Source organism: Camelus bactrianus, chromosome 35 (genome assembly GCF_048773025.1).
Source record: "Camelus bactrianus isolate YW-2024 breed Bactrian camel chromosome 35, ASM4877302v1, whole genome shotgun sequence".
NCBI classification, from domain to species: Eukaryota; Metazoa; Chordata; class Mammalia; order Artiodactyla; family Camelidae; genus Camelus; species Camelus bactrianus.
In genome coordinates this window covers 1,506,980-1,527,003 of record NC_133573.1, presented here as the reverse complement: position 1 = coordinate 1,527,003, position 20,024 = coordinate 1,506,980, and the positions used below count along the sequence as shown (strand labels likewise).

At 36.7% G+C, this 20,024-nt stretch overlaps 1 protein-coding gene across 1 annotated transcript in view; it reads right to left on the bottom strand.

Moving 5' to 3' along the window:
• CCDC7 (coiled-coil domain containing 7) overlaps positions 1–20,024 on the bottom strand; it is a 196,693-nt gene that overhangs the window by 151,975 nt on the left and 24,694 nt on the right. Inside the window, exons 4-7 of the mRNA XM_074357988.1 lie at positions 10,929–10,949; positions 10,585–10,617; positions 4,806–4,969; positions 295–356 (exon numbers count right to left, since the gene is read on the bottom strand). Coding sequence (XP_074214089.1) covers positions 295–356; positions 4,806–4,969; positions 10,585–10,617; positions 10,929–10,949 — 280 coding nt within the window. The remainder of the gene's footprint in view (positions 1–294; positions 357–4,805; positions 4,970–10,584; positions 10,618–10,928; positions 10,950–20,024) is intronic.

Below are 20,024 nucleotides of genomic sequence, written 5' to 3'. Positions count from 1 at the left end.
AATTACACATACCTGATCACGCATCAGACTATATTAAAATGACACATAATGTGTTTGCATCCTTACTATGTTGTGGGTTTTATAAGGGTAACAACCAAGTTTTATTAAGTTTGTGTACTCCCAGAATCTGGAACATACTAAGAGTTTATATTGAAAACAGCAAACTCTCCCCTGAATACCTTTTTAAATTTACCACTGTATAACTTTTATGGCTACAAATCTTTAAACTGTAAGTCTCCAAATGTTGAGTTTAGGAAACCCTATAAAGGCTACATATGTATAAAATATCATTACCGTCAATTTTGTGCTCTATACTTTCATAACTCTTCAGTGCTGCTGGTGGACTTTCAGTATCCCTGCTCAAATCCCAATAAATAAAACATTTATTTATTATCAAAGAATAAGAATTTAAATCACACTTAAGAAGTAGAACATATTCTCTAGATATAGGCAGTTTATAAAATAAAATTTAACATGTTTGTTAACCTTTATTCATAGGCATTCAGGTAAATAATTAGCAAGTAAATAAGTAAAAAGTCCAACTATGTGATTCTATGGTTTCTATGCATTCCATGAATATAATTACATATACCAACAATAACATTAAAAAAACAGCAAAACTAAATTGGGCAGAAGCATGAGTTTTCTTTTCACCAATGTATTTTAATCATGTACTCAATTATTAAAAGCACAAGCTCTGGAACCAGACTGCCTGGCTCAAAACCTGCTTTACCCACTAAATACATGACATTTGGTAACTTACTTAATCTGAACCTCAGTTTCTTCACCTGTCAGAACTGCAGTATTAGAGTACCAATCTCATAAAGCAGTTGTAAGGATCAAAGGGCACATGTAAAGTTACTAGGAAAACACCTGGAACACATCAGACACTCAAAATGCAGGTATTAACATTAATATATGGCCTGAAATTAATGTCATGACTCATAGCAGACAGCTCAAGTGAACAGATCCGAACCTCTGAGCCAAGGCTCTGTAACTGCAAAGCCAGCTCAAGTGTCACTCCATCATTCCTGCAGGTCTAGTCTTCAACAGACGGAGAAATCAGTAAGGCAACTGCACGGTAAACAGCAGCCTTTCCCAACAGCGGGTACTTCCTACTTTAAGTAAAATAAAGTAATTTTCTGTATGTTTAATACAAAAAAGTGATTGTTTACAAATGTAAAGTTTTACTTGGATAAGTTACTATACCAGATATGGCTGGGGATAGTGGAACAAATGAGTTGGAGTTGATTTCATTCAGCTATTCGTAAAAATTACTTATACTGATTTACTGTTTATTACATGTGATAGGAAACATGCAGATATGCATGACTGGTTCTAATCTTGAGGAAATGACAGTCTTGAGAGGAAAGCTTACACATGAGAGATTAAATTAATAAATTATTAACTTAAAATAATATCTAATAATTGATTAATTCATAATAAAACTATTAGGTATATTATTGGATGCCAAATAATAGGGGACAAGACAGAAGTAACACGGAGATCACTGGAGGACAGGGTTTCTCACCCCCAGCACCGCTGGCAGTTTAGACTGGACGCTTCTCTGTCATGAGGGATGATCTGGAGCACCTTAGAATGTTTAGCCGTGTCTCTAACCCTGCCTCACAAGTGCCAGTAGCGTTTCCCAACTGGAGTTGTGACAGCCAAAGTGTCTACAGACAAGTGTCCTCTGGGGCACAAAACAGCCACCACTTGGGAATCAGTGCTACAAGGGAACACCTGTCCCACTGCACACAATACCACACAGATCCATAAAGGCCACATAAGCAAAGCTTGACAGCAGTCAGACCCAAATCTCAGTAGAATGCCCTGAAATTTCTGCTGTAGAAAGAGAAGCCTGGTTGAAGAGTCTCCATGAGACAGTTTCTCACTCCTATCTTTGCAAGACTGACACAAGCCCATTTCTCATCTACTTCCCTAATTTCAGCTGAGCACAGACTTTTACCCGTCTCTTTCTTAAAGAACAGCTGATGGTCCCTCTGTACGACCACAAAGGTGCATGGCTGTCATTTAGATTTGGCTTCTCCATGGCAGAGCAGCAAACCACTTGTCTGCTCAGTCATCTGGCCCCCTTCTCTGTGCTGTCCAAGGAAACTAGGAACACCGGGTGCCGGCACCGTGCTGCCCTTGCCTGTGCTTTCTGTGCATGGAATCAAGTGTTCACCACCTCGGCGTCCAATGTCTCCTTGCCAGCCTAACATGTGGAAGCATGACAAGCCAGCTCACCGATGCCACGGTGCTGCTACTTCGGCCTGACTGCTGGCCAATCATGTAAACAAAAGCATATTAAAAAAAAATAGTTTTTAAGATACAACAATGAAAGGGGATAGAAAGTACCAAGGAAATTTAGCAGAATAAACTGGGAAAGAGTTGGGTAGATGATGCAGTTTATAACGATTATGAATCAGCTAGAGATCATCATACCAAGTAAAGTCAGAGGGAAAAAGACAAATATCATATGGTATCACTTACATGTGGAATCTAAAAGAATGACACAAATAAACTTATTTACAGAATAGAAACAAACTCACAAACACAGAAAACAAACTTATGGCTACCAAAGGGCTACCAAAGAGGAGGTGGGATAAATGAGGAGTTTGGGATTAGCAGATACACACTACTATATATAAAACAGATAAACAACAAGGTCCTACTGTACAGCACACAGAACTACATTCAATAGCCTGTAATAACCTATAATAAAACAGAATATGAAAAAGAATATATATGTATAAGTGAATCACTATGCTGTACACCAGAAATTAATACATTTTAAATCAACTATACTTCAATTTTTAAAAAAAAGAATATCCTAAGTAATACTGTAGTAATTTTTTATGGTGACTAGACTTGCCATGGCAATCATCTGCAATACAGTTAAATGTCAAATCACTATGTTGTGTGTCTGAAATTAGCACTAATATTTTACATCAATTATACAGCAATAAAAAGTACAACAGAACCAAGAGAGATCACTGTCAACATTATACACCACTTAAATTGTGTGACACTAGAAGTAAATTCCTAGAAGCATACACCCTACCAAGTTTAACCATGAAGATAAAAATAAACTGAAGAGACCCAGAACTAATTAGGTAATCAGAAAACTCCCAACAAATAAAAACCCAGGACCAGATGGTTTCACAGGTGAATCATATGAAACATTTAGAGAATTAATGCCAATTCTTCTCAAAGTAGTCCCAAAACTGAAGAAAGGGAACACTCCCAAACTCATTTTATGAAGCTAACATTAACCTGCTACTACAACCAGGAAAAAAAAAAACTACAATTCCAATAGCCCTGATGAACAAAGATGCAAAAATCCTCAGCAAAATGCTAAAAAACTAAATTCAACATTGAAAGTATCATACACCTTGAGCAAATGAGATTTATCTCTGGATATAATGATGTCAAACATACGCAAACCAGAAAGTGAGATACGCCCGATTAACCTAATGGAAGATTAAAACCATATGATCATCTCAACAGATACAGAAAAAGCATTTCACAAAATTCAACACCTTTTCCTGGTGGAAACTGTCAACATGTTTATTGCAGTAGTATTCACAACTCCGATATACAGGAACAACCTACGTTTTCATCAGTGGATGAATGAATGATGACATTCACTTGGTACATACACAACGGAAATGCTGCCATTTGTGACAGTATGGATGAACCTGGACGATGTTATGCTAAGTGAAATAAGCCAGAGAAAGACAAACACTACGATTTTGCTTACGTGTGGAAGTTAAAAAGTCCTATTTTTAGAACCAGAGATTAGAATGGTGGTTGCCAGGGGCTGGGGGATTGGTGAAATGGGGTGACACTGATTTTGTTGTTGTTGTTGTTGTTGTTGTTTTTTAACATTTTTTACTGATTTATAATCATTTTACAATGTCCTTTTTTTTGTTTGGCGGTTTTTTTTTAACTTTTTTATTGATTTTGTTTGTTTTAACATTTTTTATTGATAGGGTGACACTGATTTTTTAAAAAAAAAGTATAAACTATAAACTTTCAGCTATAAGTTGCATAAGTTCTGGAGATCTAATGTACAGCACAGTGTTTACAATTCACAATAGCATTGTACTGGATACCTAAAATTCTTGAGAGTAGATTTGTTCTCACCACAAGAAAAAAATGGTAACCATGGAGGTGCAAAACAAATCACTGAAGATATCCTATGAAAATGATTTGTATATTTAATTTCAAGACAGCTTAAACCTCAAGTAGCAAACATGAGTGTCAACAAATAACCAGAGTATCACTCATCTGAATCTTCCTCCCACCTCCCAAAAAAAAGGGCTTTCTCAACTAAAAAGGAGAAATTTATTCTTTGGAGCACATCCCTGTCCCTATGCAACTTTTAATGATGGTGTTCTTGAATAGTGAATAATTACACCTTAAACAGTTCCCTATCTATTGTGAAAGCTACCTAATCCAACCGAGCGAGGGATCAGAAGCCAGATATTTCATAGCCAGCAGTGCCCAAGAGAACTTTCTAACAACAGCCATAGGTGGCTGCAAAGCACTTGAAGTGTGGCTAGTGTGACTAAAGAACTGGTTTTTTAATTAAATTGAATTGAATTTTAATAGCCACATGTCCTGGTGCCATTTCAAACCATTAAAAATTTCAAATAAGAACAAGCTGCTAGACTCTCTGATTTGATCCAGCAGCTCTCTGTGTACAGTGTAACACCTAACCATTATCTTACACTCATTACTAACTACATACCCACTCTTACTATTTTTAATTCTTTTAACTCTTACATTTTACTCACTTAGGTTTGGACGTTTCCTTGAAGGAGTATTTACACTTTCCTTTAAGGCAATTTCTCAGCTCTTCAAGTATCTGTAGCTGCTTTGCTAGTCGTGCAATGCTTAAACTGACTGTTTTATCAGGTAATGGAAATTCCGCTCTTGAAAAAGTTTGACCTTTACTTATCTAAAATAATAAAATCAGCCAGTTACTTAGGAAATACCCATTTTGTTCCCATGCCTCAAAGAGATTTCATCATTTCATTTATCATATTCAAATAACTTTTATATTACTCTTATCTATCTATAGCTATAATCAAATACTAGTATTTTACAAGGAGAATTACATAAGCTATTGCCTAGCAATAGAATTATAGCTAGGTGTTGACTTTTACATGTCGAAACTCAAATCCAATCTTCCACTTATTATTTTAATACAGAAGAATTCTAAGCCAGTTAAATAACAATTATAGCAGGATCAGTTAAAGACAATTCAAAATATTTAAAAGAGAATTCTAATCCTTATGATGGAGGAAAAGCTAAAAAAAAAAAAAAAAAAAAAAAAAGCTTTCAAGGCATGGTCCTAGCACCAAGCGAAGAGAAATTCCAACAATGGGAATTTAAATCCCACTCCCTGGAGTGGGATTAAGATACGACAGTAGAAGGAAGTCTGAGACCGTGGGAAGCAGAACCAGTGGCGGGGAAGCAGGGGGTGTAGGAACACCCTGTGGACAGGGGCGAGATCCCAAGTGAGAGGGCAGCGACCATAAACTGAACCTGAGGAGTGACACAGCCATCAGCTAGTCACCCACTTACTGCTGCTCATCTCAAACCCACCCTTCATTGTCCGGTGTACATTAGTGGAACAGTTCTATCTTGACAGGCAGCATGATGCCAACCGTTGTCAGCAGAGGGTCCCAGACACTAGAGGAAGAGGAAACTTTTCTTCTAGGACAGTACACTGTACCCAGAAGACTCACCTCCAGGGAGTTTCAAAAGCACCACCCCCACGCTGGCTTCTGGCAAGGCCCCTGGCATGGCACAAGCCCCACAGGCGGTTTCTCCCAGAACTTCTCAGCAAGACACACTAGTGCAGAACCTCCCTTCGGGGAGCTTTCCAGCATGCCACCCTCATGGACAATTTCCCAGCAAGAGGTACAGCCCCTCCCGGGAAGATGGCTTCTTCCAGAACCACAGAGGACAGCTTCCCACTGTGCCACCCTCGTGGGTAGCTTCCCAGTAAGCTCCAGTTCCACCAGCAGGGAACCCCAGGAGACGTCTCTGTCATCCAACAGTGACAGCCACTCCTTGTGCACGAGGCCTGGATCCTAGCTCTGGGCAGGGGGAGGCAGATGGGGGCACTGAGATCTGTTCCTTCCCTGTGAGCTCTGCTTCCTTCCCAGAGGCACAGGCTGCCCCCCTGTGTCGAGTGTCCTCGCATTCTGTGGAGTTGTCTTCACCTCTTTAGTAGCTATATTTTTGTTAGAATTCTTTACATTAAACTCCCCTACTCATTATTTTGTGGTTTTTGTCTTCTGATTGGACCTTAACTGATACAGTGTATTTCCCAGTATGGATTAAATCTGAACATAAATCCTCTCTGGGAGAAGAGCTAATGCCACAGAATTAAAGGAATATGGAATTATCAACCAAGACTTCATCAAAGAGATGTACTGGGCACAGGTTCCAGCAGAACAACTGAAACATGAGGCTATACGCTTATCCTAAATTTCTCTAATGCCACTCACCATACATTCTAAAGGCTTCAACATGTGTCTCTGTTAATATAACACAACCACATGCATTACCCCCACCAGTATGTACTGACAATAAACTGTGTCAACAATGAAAATAAGATTATTCCAAGATTCTGGAGTCTTAGTGTGCATAATAATCCTCTATGGGAGTCTGTTAAAGAGGCAGATTCCTAACTCACACATCAAAAAAAAAAAAAAAAAAAAAAAACTAAAAACACAACAAAACAAACAAAAAAAACTAACTCAGTAAGTCTGATTTGGAGCTCTGCAATGTACATTTGTTTCTTGGGTGATGTTTAAACATGATCCACCAACCATTTAAAAAACACTCCTCAAAGGGCAAAGGTAATACAAACACGTAGGCAATATATCTGATACAATAAATTAAGAAAATAACCAAGGAGAATAATTATGGCTTCAAATATGAAAAGCTTAAAATTCCAGACAGGAAGTTCAGCTGTCTACTGAATACTATTCCTGATGAACATGAATGCATAAATCAGGACCCAGGCACACTGGAGACAACCAGAACCAGCATTAAGATGCAAAGAATAGACAAAGAGAAAAGAAGACACATTCGACAACTATTTGGGACATAAAATCAAAATCAAAGGACTGAACGTTAAGGACAGACTCAAACTGCCAAGGTGAATTACTGTATTTCTGGCTTATCCAATTGGATAGATGGTACTATCATTCACTGAGATAGGGAACACTTGGGTATGAGTTTAGGGGTAAAAAGTTCTTGATTTTGACCAATTGGGTCTGAGGTGGAACAGTCTAACAGGAAATTATACAAACATTAGCAGTTCAGAGGATGGTTTTGAGCAAGAATATTTCTAAATTACCAGCATAAAAGTAACACTTGAATGGAGAAACTGGATGGGGCTGCCTAGGGGAAAAGCCAAGAGTAAAAAAAAAAAAAGGGAACAAGATAAAATCTTCAGGCACTCTTGACATTTAATGGTCAGATAAAGAAGCTGACTCTAAAAAGAGGACAGCCAAAGTGGGGGAAACATTAGCCAGGAAAGCATAATTCACAAAAGCCAAAGTAACAGTGTTTTAAAGATGAGGAAGTCATCAACAATGTTAACATGTCTGAGGTAAATAAAACTGTTCCATCTAACAACATGTAAGCTGGGGAGAACCATACAGAATGTCTCCTGCGTTCTGAAGACACAATCCAGTCTGGATAGGCTGAGAAATGCTTCAGCAGTAAGAACAGAAAACACAGTAAACTGATACAAAAAAAAAACAAAATTGAGCTCTGTACCTGTAAAATACGGTGCTCAGCTAAACTGTTAAGGTTTTAAAGGAAATTCATAAACAATTCTAATCTGTTTATTTGCTATGCCTAGTTGGTTCTTTAAAGGAAAGAATGCCCGCATTAACTGCTTCACTAGGTGCCAGTTTCAGGTGATTTAACACTTTTTCTTAAATTCAACTAGTTTTACTGCTCCTAAACTATCTGCAAGGTTTTTTCCTCCCCTATTTTACAAATCTTTGTTTTTGCCTTTATTCTCTGACAACAATCTAACTTCTTCCCTCGTGTGAGTACTTGAATATAATATAGTTTTAAAAAATTGGTTATGAATGTCAAAAGAGAGACAGGCCTACAACCGAAGGGGAATGTGGCATCAAATTGAAGACATGAGCACACTGAAAAACTAAAAGGAAGGACACAACTGAATAAAAAGTTGAGTCTTACATAAGAGAATGATTAATCAAGTTTCTTAAGAGATAAGATCCAAAACAGGTGCGAGACTGAGTTCTGCATGGGACAAGGAACAGTGTCTCTTTTCAGCGGGATGAACGAAAGAAAGAACAAGTATGATATAAGTAAGTTTTTGTTTGGAAGCAAGAACTGAAGGGGTTCTAACCAGTGGCGTGTATTTAAAGCATTTCAAGAGGCTGGCTGAGAGTGAAGATGGAAACACAGCAGAACAGCTGGGTTTCAGATGGCAGAAACTCATTTCAGAAATCCAACAGAATTGCCAGGCAGTACTTGTAATAATTGTGTCTGACCTACTGTGTTACTTTCTTCAGCAGTATTTCAAAGGTAAGCTATAGGCCCAAAGAGTATATAATTACATTTACTCAAAGTTTTGTTCTGTTGACTGAAATAAAATCACACAATGTGAGAGTTGTGGGTTAAGTTTTATTTGAGGCAAGATGAGGACTACAGCCCAGGAGACAGCATCCCAGAGAGCTCTGAGAAAGAGGCCAGGAGAGGCCAGGAGAAAACTCAGTACTAGATACGATTTCAGTGAAGGGGGGGTACGTGCAGTCAAACACGTTTAGCCAGAGGCTGCTGCTGGTCATGAGGAGCAGATGTCACCATTAATGACTTTAGTGCTTTTCTAGATATGAGGAGATGCAAGAATTGGGCTCATAAAATCTCTTCCTGAAAATACCTAACTATCTGAAGACCTATTCAGCCAGTTTCCCCAGAGCACAGACCACCCCATTCCTGACCTCCACCCTGAACTCCTTTCAGGGGATGTTGGAGGTCAGTGGCTGCAGTGGCTTGGGACTTAATCCAAGCAGAGGCAGATGGTAAGTGCCAACATGGTCCAATGCTTGTAGAGGCAGATGGCAAGTGCCAAGTTTTAGTTAGCAGTTCTGTTAGACAAGTACAACAAAAAGAGATGAAGGGATTGGGAAGGAATTCACTGACACGAAGTACATAGTCTCCAAGCTGAAAAGAAAAATGAGTAAAAAGACAACAAGAAAGTAAGGGAATAAATGAACTGGTGGTCTTGATGAAGTCAAAGAGTGGCCAGAGCAGTATTTAAAATAGTAACTGGAAAGACAGAAATTTGTAGTTCAAGAACAAGTTGCTTAAATTAATGATTTTTTAAAATAAAGCTATTTGATTAATGATAAGGTTCAGAGTGTGACTGGAAGTTGGGCCAGAGTTTTTTAAAAAAAAAAAAAAGAAAGAAAGAAAAAGAGGGCCCTAGACCTCTGAAGATAAAGAGGTCAAGGACCTGAGAGGTCAGGGGTTTGGGAAGGTCTTACACGCTGACAGGACTAACTGTGAAAAGAAGAAAGTGAGACAAATCTATAAATAAAATAGAATAAAAAGAGGATGGAAGATAAAAGAAGACATAAAGGAAGCCAAACTGCCCAAGTTGCAAAAAAGTACACATTTTACAAGAGGGTCGGGGATAGTGGGCTTCACCTCAACCCTACTTCTCTGCAAAGGTAACAATCAACCCACTACAGTCTAACAGGGACCACTACCGCCGTTCTGAGGTCAGGGATGTCCGTGCTCAGGCCAAGAGGGTAAGAGCACAAGAGCTTCCTGCTCTAGTGCCAGAGGTAAAATAAGAAGATGCTAAGAGACAGTTATGATTTCTACCTTTACTCTCTAATTTTATATCTCAAATAAATGAACCTCTCTAATTTAAAGTACCTGGGCTTCAGGAGTATTTAATTTGGCTAAATCGTAAGCATAGCCGAGATAAAACTAGAATAATTCTACAACTCACTAAAGCTACCCTGGAAATCATTCTGCTATAATTAACAGCATACATAAAATATTTTTCAAAATAGAATTTAAAACCCCTAAGGATAGAGACCAGCAGTTTTCAAGCTGGTAGCAAAGTACCTAAAACTAAAAGTTTAAGAAGAAAAATCATTCAAATAACATTAAATTTAAAGAAAACCAATATATAACTTTATGAGTAAGCATATATCACATTATACATGAATTTTTAAATACAGGAAAAAATTTTAAGTTGGTAATTTTTCTCTTGCCACTTGTTTACTATTTTATTTAAATTATGAAAAAATACTAACTAAATTTCCATTTTTTAATTTTAGGAGAAAGAATGGGCCAAATTTAGAGTATACCAGATACATGCAAGAACACTGTATAATCAATCACTGAGAAATACTTTATTCTGCCCATTTACTCCTCTACCTGAATCAAAAGATTATAACCAATAATTATTTTTAAAATTTTACCTTATATCTCAAACTGGTTTTCAAATCAGTCATAATATTAATTTAATTAACAATTAAGAAACGTTGTATTTACCTCTTCCATCTGATTGACCTGTCGTTGAAACCACTTTATAAAAAAAGGAATAGAAAAGAAATAATATTGACAAATTAATTTCTTCAGTGAAATAAATAGGTGGGGGGTGTGTGTGTGTGTGTGTGTGTGTGTGTGAATATCTATCAAATACTAGTCCTGAACAAAACATCATTTATCCTAGGGTTTAGAATGGTGCTAAAGCAACATACAACTGAAACATAAAATTTTTAATATATATAGTAGTAAGTTGGGGAGTTACCTTTACTTCCTCAAAACTTAGAAAACTCTTTTTCAATTACATGTATTTCTACATTAAATTTTAGTAGGCAATATACTGAACATACCTTAAAAAGAGATTCCAAAATCTGGAAAATAAAGTTTTAATTAAAACATTTATAAGTAAGATTCCTCACAATGTATGACATGATAAAATGTTTAAATCAAGTCTCTTGAAATTTTCAATCACAAAAGTGCACAAGTTACTAAAATAAAACTATAAATCTATAACCCAAAATAACAATATGTTTATATTTACAGATAGAGTTTTAGTATACCTTGCATAGACAACTTAGCTCTAGGAAAAAAAAAGAATTTTCCATTCTTACAGATCTATATTAGAAGATCCCAAAATCCCAATGATCTATTTTCTTAAAATAGGTAAGAAATATTTAAATTCCCCTCAGAAGAGCATTATTTTTGCATATAGCAGAGTACAATAATGAAAAGCATTATCTCACCAACATTACCTCTTCAATATAACTCTGCTGTGTTAACAAGCCTAAAAATCAAAATACAAAATATTACACTACTACTTGATATTTTAATGGAAAATGCAAAGTACTAGTTTGGAAGATTGTGAGAGAGAATGAATACATAAAACCAATCATACTGTTCAAAATACCAGCATTTATCACTTAGAAAATATGTTACACTAATTACATTTGCCACAAAAAAAAAAAAAACCCACTAACAAACCCACTCTATCATATCCAAATAAAAATTCTGAATTAGTTATTAAAGAAATTTTTTATTACATGCATTCAGGCAGAAGAAAAAAATCAGGCTAGTCTAAAATTTCTCTTCTTCAACACTTACTCTAGATCAAGAGTTCAAAAAATGTGGTTCCACAACCAGCAGCAACATTTGTTTCTAATGCAGATCCCTAGACCCCACCACACCTTGTAACTCCAAAACTCTGGAAGAAGGACCAGCAATTTGTGTTTTAATTAGTCCTCCAGTTGATTCCTTCACATGCTAAAGTTTGAGAATCACTGCACTAAGCAGTAAGAAAGAGTAAGTCTTGGCAAAGAAGACAGAGACGCTCAAAAAAATATACCACAGCAAATTAATGTCCACGTCTGAAGGAAAATATTTTCATCTGTATAAGGATTCAGAAAGAAATGTCCAATTAAGACAAACTGCCTTGGAATAAAGTCATTCTTTCCATTAATCAGAGAGAGTCCAAAATCCTCAAAGTTCCCCTTCCTGCCTGGGAAGACGATGGGAACCCCTAGCATACATCAACGCATCTCCTCTGGACCAGCCACGGTTCTGCAACTATTTAAACTACTTAAAGCCAGGAGGACAGAGGCCATCTTACCTACAGGACCATCGGTAACATACCAACAGTTCCTGGGACTACTCAATCTAGAATCTTACTGATAAAAATAAGTGGGAAATGAAAATTGACAAGTGAGGAAAATCAACATTAGACACATAATACTAAGTAGAAAGAAAAGTCTACAAAATTGTGGAGCAAAGTCTATAAAGTTCTTGGGGAAAATATTAAACCTCTATTCTAATTTTAAAGATACTGTCATTTAAATGTGAAGCCAAAATGAAACTATTTTCACAAATCGAAAAATTTAGTAACTATTTCACAATAGCCTAACCTAGCAAAACAAAAAGCTAATCTCAGAAAAGTGAGCACAAGAAAAAAGTATGAGTAAAGCAACCCCACTCACAAGACAACCCACTCAAAAAACCATTAATGGCATTTAATGGCATTTAATGCAGCTGAGAAGACAGCTTCCTGGAGAGAAAACAGCATGTTTTTCTTGTTTTGTCCATTTCTTCTAGGTTTTCTAAACTTTTTGGTGTATAACTATTCATAGCAATCTCTTATGACCCTTTGCGTTCTGTACTTATCAGCTGTAATGTCTCCTCTTTCATTTCTGATTTTATTTGAGTCTCCCCTCTTTAGTTTGTCTTCTTTTTCTAGTTCCTGGAAGTATAAATGTAGGTTGTTTATTTGAAATCATTCTTTTTTGCTTAATGTAGACATTTATGGTTGTAAACTTCCCTCTTAGAACTGATAGAAACACAAAAGATTCAAACCTATTTCTATTTGTTTCAAGATATTTTTAATATCTTCTTTGACCAACTGGTTGTTCAGGTGTGCGCTGTAAAATTTTTACGTATTTAAATTTTCTTCTAGCTTTGTACTGCAGTAGTTTCTGGTATCATACCAATGTGGTTGTAAAAGAGTCTTGGTATGAGTTCAATCTTCTGAAATTGCCACCACTTGTTTTATGATCTATTACATGATCTATCCAAAATATTCATTCTGCACATACTTGAGAAGAAACTGTAGCCTACTACTGTTGGACCAAATGTTCTGCATTGTCTGATTGAATTATTTGGTAAAAACTATGGTTCAAATCGAACATCTCCATTGATTTTCTGTCCAGATGGCCTATTCACCGCTGGAAGTGGGGAGTCCCCTTACTACTATGGCAGTGCTGCTTACTTCTCCCACCAGATCTCTAGATCTCTCAGTGTTGGCTTACTACATTTAGGTGTATTTACCATGTTCTATCTTCTTGATGAACTGAGCCCAGTTTCATTATGTAATGACCTTCTTTGTCTCTTAGAACTATTATTGGCCTAAAGTTCATTTTGCCTGATATAAATATACCTATCTCTGCTCTGTTGCTTTCCACTTGCGTGGAATATCTTTTTCCATCCCTTCACTTTGAGCCCACGTGAGTCCTTTAAGTCTCTTGAAGTCAAAATGAGTCTATTACAAGCAGTATTTAATCAGGTCTTCTATTCTTATCCATCCATCACTCTATGTCTTCTGACTGAAGAATTCAATCCATTACATTTAGAGTAATCATTGATCAGTAAGAATTTACTAACGCCATCTTACTGTTTTCTGGATGTCTTGTATTTGCTGCTCCTTTCTTCCTCTCCTGTTCTGTTCCTTTGTAAATTGATTATTTTCTGTAGTGGTATAACTCAATGTGACGTCAGAAACATGATGCAGTGAAAAATCTACCTCTGTCTCTCCCATTCTATCTACAACCAGTAAAACATCCTAAACTCAACAAAGGTTCTTCTGATCAGCACGATAGGAAGCCAGAGAATTCCACACATCTGTACATCTAAAGGTGGGTGAACTATAGCACACACAGCAGTGAAACGAGTGGAGCAGTGGAGACAGCGCCTGCAGTGCCCACACTCTGACCTCGGCAGTGACGCTTACATTTCCAGAGAACCCAGAAACAACAGGAAAGCAGGGCACACAACCTTGGCCACCCACCCACAAGGGCACCCTTGGCCACAGCTAGCTGGGACACAGCAGCAGTGGAGCCTGTGGCCCTGTCCCTCCAGCAGCTGAGGTGCCACCCCACCCCTATCCACAACGGTAGAGCCCAGCCAACCTCACAACAGACAAGGAAGAGGCATCTGTGTGACCCTGGCCCTCAACCACCAATGTGTCTCTCACAGCAAGGCCTGAATCTCAGGGGATTCCAGATGGAATGAAAGAGCCTACCACCCTGGTGGCAGCAGCAGCTCCAGCAAAAGCAAGGCAGCTATGACACCCTAGCACAAGAAGCAAAAACAAAGGCACGGAGCCAAACCTCTTAAAGAGAAGTACCACTCTCAAACATATCCACAGGCAGCTCAGGTAAAAGAAACCAAAAACTTGTACAACAGCGCCACCTACTGGAAAACAAAACAGGCCTCTAACTACTAACCTGTCATTTAGTATCAAATATGCTGGGAGAGAAACAATTTACCAAACGAAAGAACCACATTAACACTATACCACTAAGAGAAAATGACAGGGTTCCAGAAATCAAACTTAAAGTCATAGAATATCGCGATCTACTAGAAAATTCACAATAGCTGTCTTGAAGAAATTCAGTGAGATATAAGAAAACTCAGAAAGTCACTTAAATGAACTCAGGATAAAATCAATGAACAGAAGGGAAAAAAATTAACAGAAGGAATACTTTACCAAAGAGACTGAAACTCTAAAAAAGAACCATCCAGAAATTCTGGAGCTGAAGAATGCAATAAATGAGATGAAGGATGCACAATAAGCAATGGAAATAGAGCAGACCACACAGAAGAGACAATTAGTGAGCCTGAAGTCAGAAATCTAGAAATGATACAGGTAAAAGAAGATACTCAAAAAATGAGGAAATCCTATGATAGCTATCCAACTCTTTTAGGAAGAGCAGCATTAATATGAGTATCTCAGAAGAAAGGGAAAAGAGTACACAGGTTATTCAAAGAAGTAACAGCTCAGAATTCCCCAAATTTGGAAAAGAAACTAGATATACAAATCCATAAGGCTAAGAGAAAACCTAATTGCCTCCATGCAAAAAGATGTTTTCCAAGACACGTTAAATATTAAAGTTGTCAAAAGTAAATGACAAAGCAAAAATTTTAAAGGCAGCCAGGGGAAAAAGAATCATAACCTACAAAGGAACCCACACTGAGCTATCAGATTTCTCAGTAGAAACTCTAAAGACAAGGAAGGAGTAGAGTGACATTTTCAAAATACTGAAAGATAAAAACTGTCACTAGCAACGTTGTCATTCAAATGTGAAGTCTCTCCCAGACAGACAAAGGCTGAAAGAGTTCATCAGCACTTACGAGAGACGCTGAAAGGAGCTTTCCTACCAGAAACTAAACAGCCAAAATACATAAATACATAAAGCTTTTGGGGAAGGTGGTAAATAGGACCAGAAAACTACAACTCTCCATAGGTTTCCAAACACTCTAGTATAAAGGTTAGAGGGAGAAAAGGAAGCAGAAAAATACATACACTATTTTTGTTTGGTGACACACAACACAGAAAGGGATAAATTAAGGCAAGAGAAACATGAGAGCAAGAGGGAAAAACAGTACTCATAGAGGTAAATGAAGATAAGATGCTGTCAGCAAGAAAAGAATTATTTTATCTATGAGGTATTTTACACAAACCTCAGGGTAGCCACAAAACATAGAGCAGAGATATGAAACATTTTTTTTAAAAAGAGGAAACAGAAAATATAATAGAAAACTACAAAACCAAAATCACAAACTAAAGGAAAAAGAAACAGAGATATAAAGAAATTAAAAAATAAAAAATAAAATGACAATACTAAATCCTCATCTATCAATAATTACCCTAAATGTAAATTGTTGGTGTTGCGATATCATGTACACACACACACCGTATGCAGAGAGCTGATGGCTACTCTGTTTATTGATTCTTGTAAAAGGGTTTATATAGGACATGCATGATGCCTTACATACCATCTAAGTTATAACAATGTTAATAATCTTAAGCTATTTAGGTTCCCAGGCTCCTGCAGTAAGCACAGGACGTTACATTATCAAGGACAGATTGTTTTAAATTTCGTCACAAAACTTCATTAAGTAGGCCATCTCTTATCCAGCCAGCTCTGCCTGTCTTAGGTTGTCCTCCTCTGAGGATCTTACCTGTCGTTGGCTACCCAGCCATCCATGCTGGACACATTGAGTAGGCCATCTCTGGTCCAGCCGGCTGTGCCTGTCTTAGGTTGTCCTCCTCTGAGGATCTTACCCGTCATTGGCTATCCAGCCATCCATACTGGGCATATTAAATAGGCCATCTCTTATCCAGCCAGCTACATGACATTTCTCACAGCTTGTTTATCAGTTCAGCCCATGACTTATTCTCTAGAGCCTTCAGGCAGGGGCCTACATAAATGGATTTAATTCATCAACCAAAAGACATAGAGCAAATGGATGGTTTAAAAAAAAAAAAGACTCAACTATATGCTGCCTTCAGGAGATGTAGCTCTAAAGACAAATATAGGCTAAAAGTGAAGGAATAGCAGATAATATTCCAAGCAGATAGCAGCCAAAGTAAAGCAGGTGCAGCCATACTTGTATGAGACAAAACAGACTTCATGACAAAAAAGGGTAACAAGAGAGAAAAATGGACAGTACATAAAAATGAAGGGGACAATTAATCAAGACTTAACTGATTAATATATGTGTACCTAACACAGGAGCACCAAAATACATAAAACAATTATTAACAGATATAAAGGGAGAAAGTGACAACAAAACAATTGTAGGGGACTTTACTACCCCACTTACATCAATGGATAGATCATCTGGGCAGAAAGTCAACAAGGATAAACAGTAGCCTTAAATAAAACATTAGACCAGATGGATTTGATAGATATGTACACAACACTTCATCCAAATGCAGCAGAATACACATTCCTCTCAAGAGCACATAGAACATTCTCAAGGATGGACCATGTTGGGACACAAAACAAGTCTCAGTAAATTTAAGAAAATCCAAATCATATCAAGCATCTTCTCTGAGCATAGTGGAATAAAACTAGAAATCCACTACAAAAAGAAAACTGGAAGAATCAAAAAATATGTGGAGACTGAACAACATGCTACTGAACAACTATTGGGTCAACAAATAAACCAAATAAGAAATCAAAAAAAAAAGATAGATGAAAATTAAAGTATGACATACCAAAATCTATGGGATACAGCAAAAGCAGTACTAAGAGGGAACAACAACAATCTCAAACAATCTAACCTTATACCTAAAGGAAGCAGAAAAAGAACAAATGAAGTTCAAAGCTAGTAAAAGGAAGAAAATAAAGATTAGAATAGAAATAAGTGAAGTAGAGACTAACAGGATAGCAGATAAGAGATCAATGAAATTAAGAGCTGGTTCTTTGAAAAGATAAACAAAATTGAAAAACTGTTGGGCAGGCTCACTAAAAAAAAAAAGAGAAAGCCCTAAGAAATTAAATAAGAAATGAAAGAGGAGAAATAACAACAGACGCCACAGAAATACAAAGGAGTATAACAGACTTATGAATATACACCAACAAACTGGACAACCCAGAAGAAGTGGACAAATTCTTAGAACCATACAATATTCTAAGACTGACTCAGGGAGAAAGAAAATCTGAAAAGACCAATCACCAGTACAGAGATTAAAAAATAATCAAAAAGCTCCCATAAAATAAAAGATCAGGTCCAGATGGCTACACAGGTGAATTTTACCAAACATTCAAAGATTTAATACCTATCCATCTCAACTGAAGAGAGGCCAAAATCACCCTCATACTAGAACCAGACAATGCAAAAAAGGAAAATTACAGGTCAGTATCTCTTGAACATAAATGCAAAAATCTTCAACAAAATATTAGCAAACGAAATTCAACAATATGTCAAAAAGATCATACACCATGATCAGGTGGAATTTATTCCAGGGACACAAAAAAAAACAGTTCAAGATCCACAAATTGATCAACATGATACACCACATTAACAAATTAGGAGATCTGTACATGCAGAAAAAGCATTTGAAAAGATTCAGCACCCATTTATGATAAAAATGCTCGATAAAATGGGTATAAAAGGGATGTATCTCAACACAATGAAGGATATATACGACAAATCCACAAATAACATTATACTCAACAGTGAACAATTGAAGATCTCTAAGATCCTCTAGGATCAAGAACAAGACAAGGATGCCCATTCTCGCCACTTTTATTCAACACAGTATTAGAGTCCTAGCCAAAGCAATTAGTCAAGAAAAAGAAACAAGCATCCAAATTGGAAAGGAAGAAGTAAAACTGTCACGGATTGCAGATGACATGATATATAGAAAACCCTAAAGACTCAAAAAAAGCTACTAGAAATAGCAAATGAATACAATGATGCATCAGGATACAAAATCTGCTGCATTTCTGTGTGCTAACAATGAGATAACATAGACAGAAATAAGAAAACATCGTCATTTACAATCATACCAAAAAAAAAAAGAATAAAACACCTAGGAATAAATTTAATCAAGAAGGTAAAAGATGTGTACACTGAAAACTAGTCATAGTCATATAACATATTGATGAAAGAAACTGAAGAAGACAAATAAATGAAGATATTCTGTGCTCATAGATTGGAAGAATTAACATTGTCAAAATGTCCTTATTACCTAAACAATTTACATATTCAATGCAATCCCTATCAAAATCCCAAGGACATTTTTCACAGAAATAGAACAAAAAATTCAAAAATTTATATGAAACCACCAAAGACCCTGAATAGCCAAAGCAATCCTGAGGAAAAGAAACAAGGCTAGAGGTAACACAATCCCTGATTTCAAACTATATTACAAAGTCATGCTGATCAAAACTGCATAATACAGGCAGGAAAAGCAGGTACACAGACAAGTGGAATAGAATTCAGAACCCAGAAATAAACCCACACATATATAGATAATTTATGATAAAGGAGCAAACATACAATGGAGAGAGGATAGTCTCTCCAATAAGTGGTACTGGAAAAACTGGGCAGCCATATGCAAAAAATCAAACTAGACCAATATCATACACCAAAATTAACGGACTTGGTTTTTAAATTTAATTATTTTAATCAACATGGATTAAAGACTTGAATGTAAGACCTGAAACCATAACACTCCTAGAAAATAACATAGGCAATACATTCTTTGACACCATTCTTAGCAACACCTTTATATACATATGTGTGTGTGTGTGTGTGTGTGTATATATATGTTTCCTCAGGAAAAGGAAGCAAAAGCAAAAATAAACAAATGGAATTACATCAAACTAAAATGCTTCTGCACAGCAGAGGAAACCTTCAATAAAATGAAAAGACAACCATCAACTGGGAAAAGATATTTGCAAATGATACATCCAATAAGGGATTAATATCTAAACTGCATGAAGAATTTATACATCTCAAAAACAACAAAAAATTTTTTTAATGGGCAGAGAAGCTGAAAAGACATTTTTCCAAGGAAGAATACAGATGGCCAACAGGCAAAATGAAAAGATGTTCAACATCACTAACCACCAGAGAAATGAAAATCAAAACTGCAATGAATATCTCTTCACATCTATTGGAATGGTTATTAAAAATGCAGACAATAACACATGTTGGTGAAGATATGGAGAAAAGGAAACCCTCGTAACAGTATCAGTGGGAATGTAAAATGGTGCAGCCAACAGGGAAGACAGTACGGAGATTCCTCCAAAAATTAATAGTTACTATATGACCCAGCTATCCCCTTTCTTGGTATTTATCCCAAAAATATGAAAATACTAACCTGAAAAAATATTTGTACCCCCATATTGATTGCATCATTATTTACAATAGCCAAGATATGG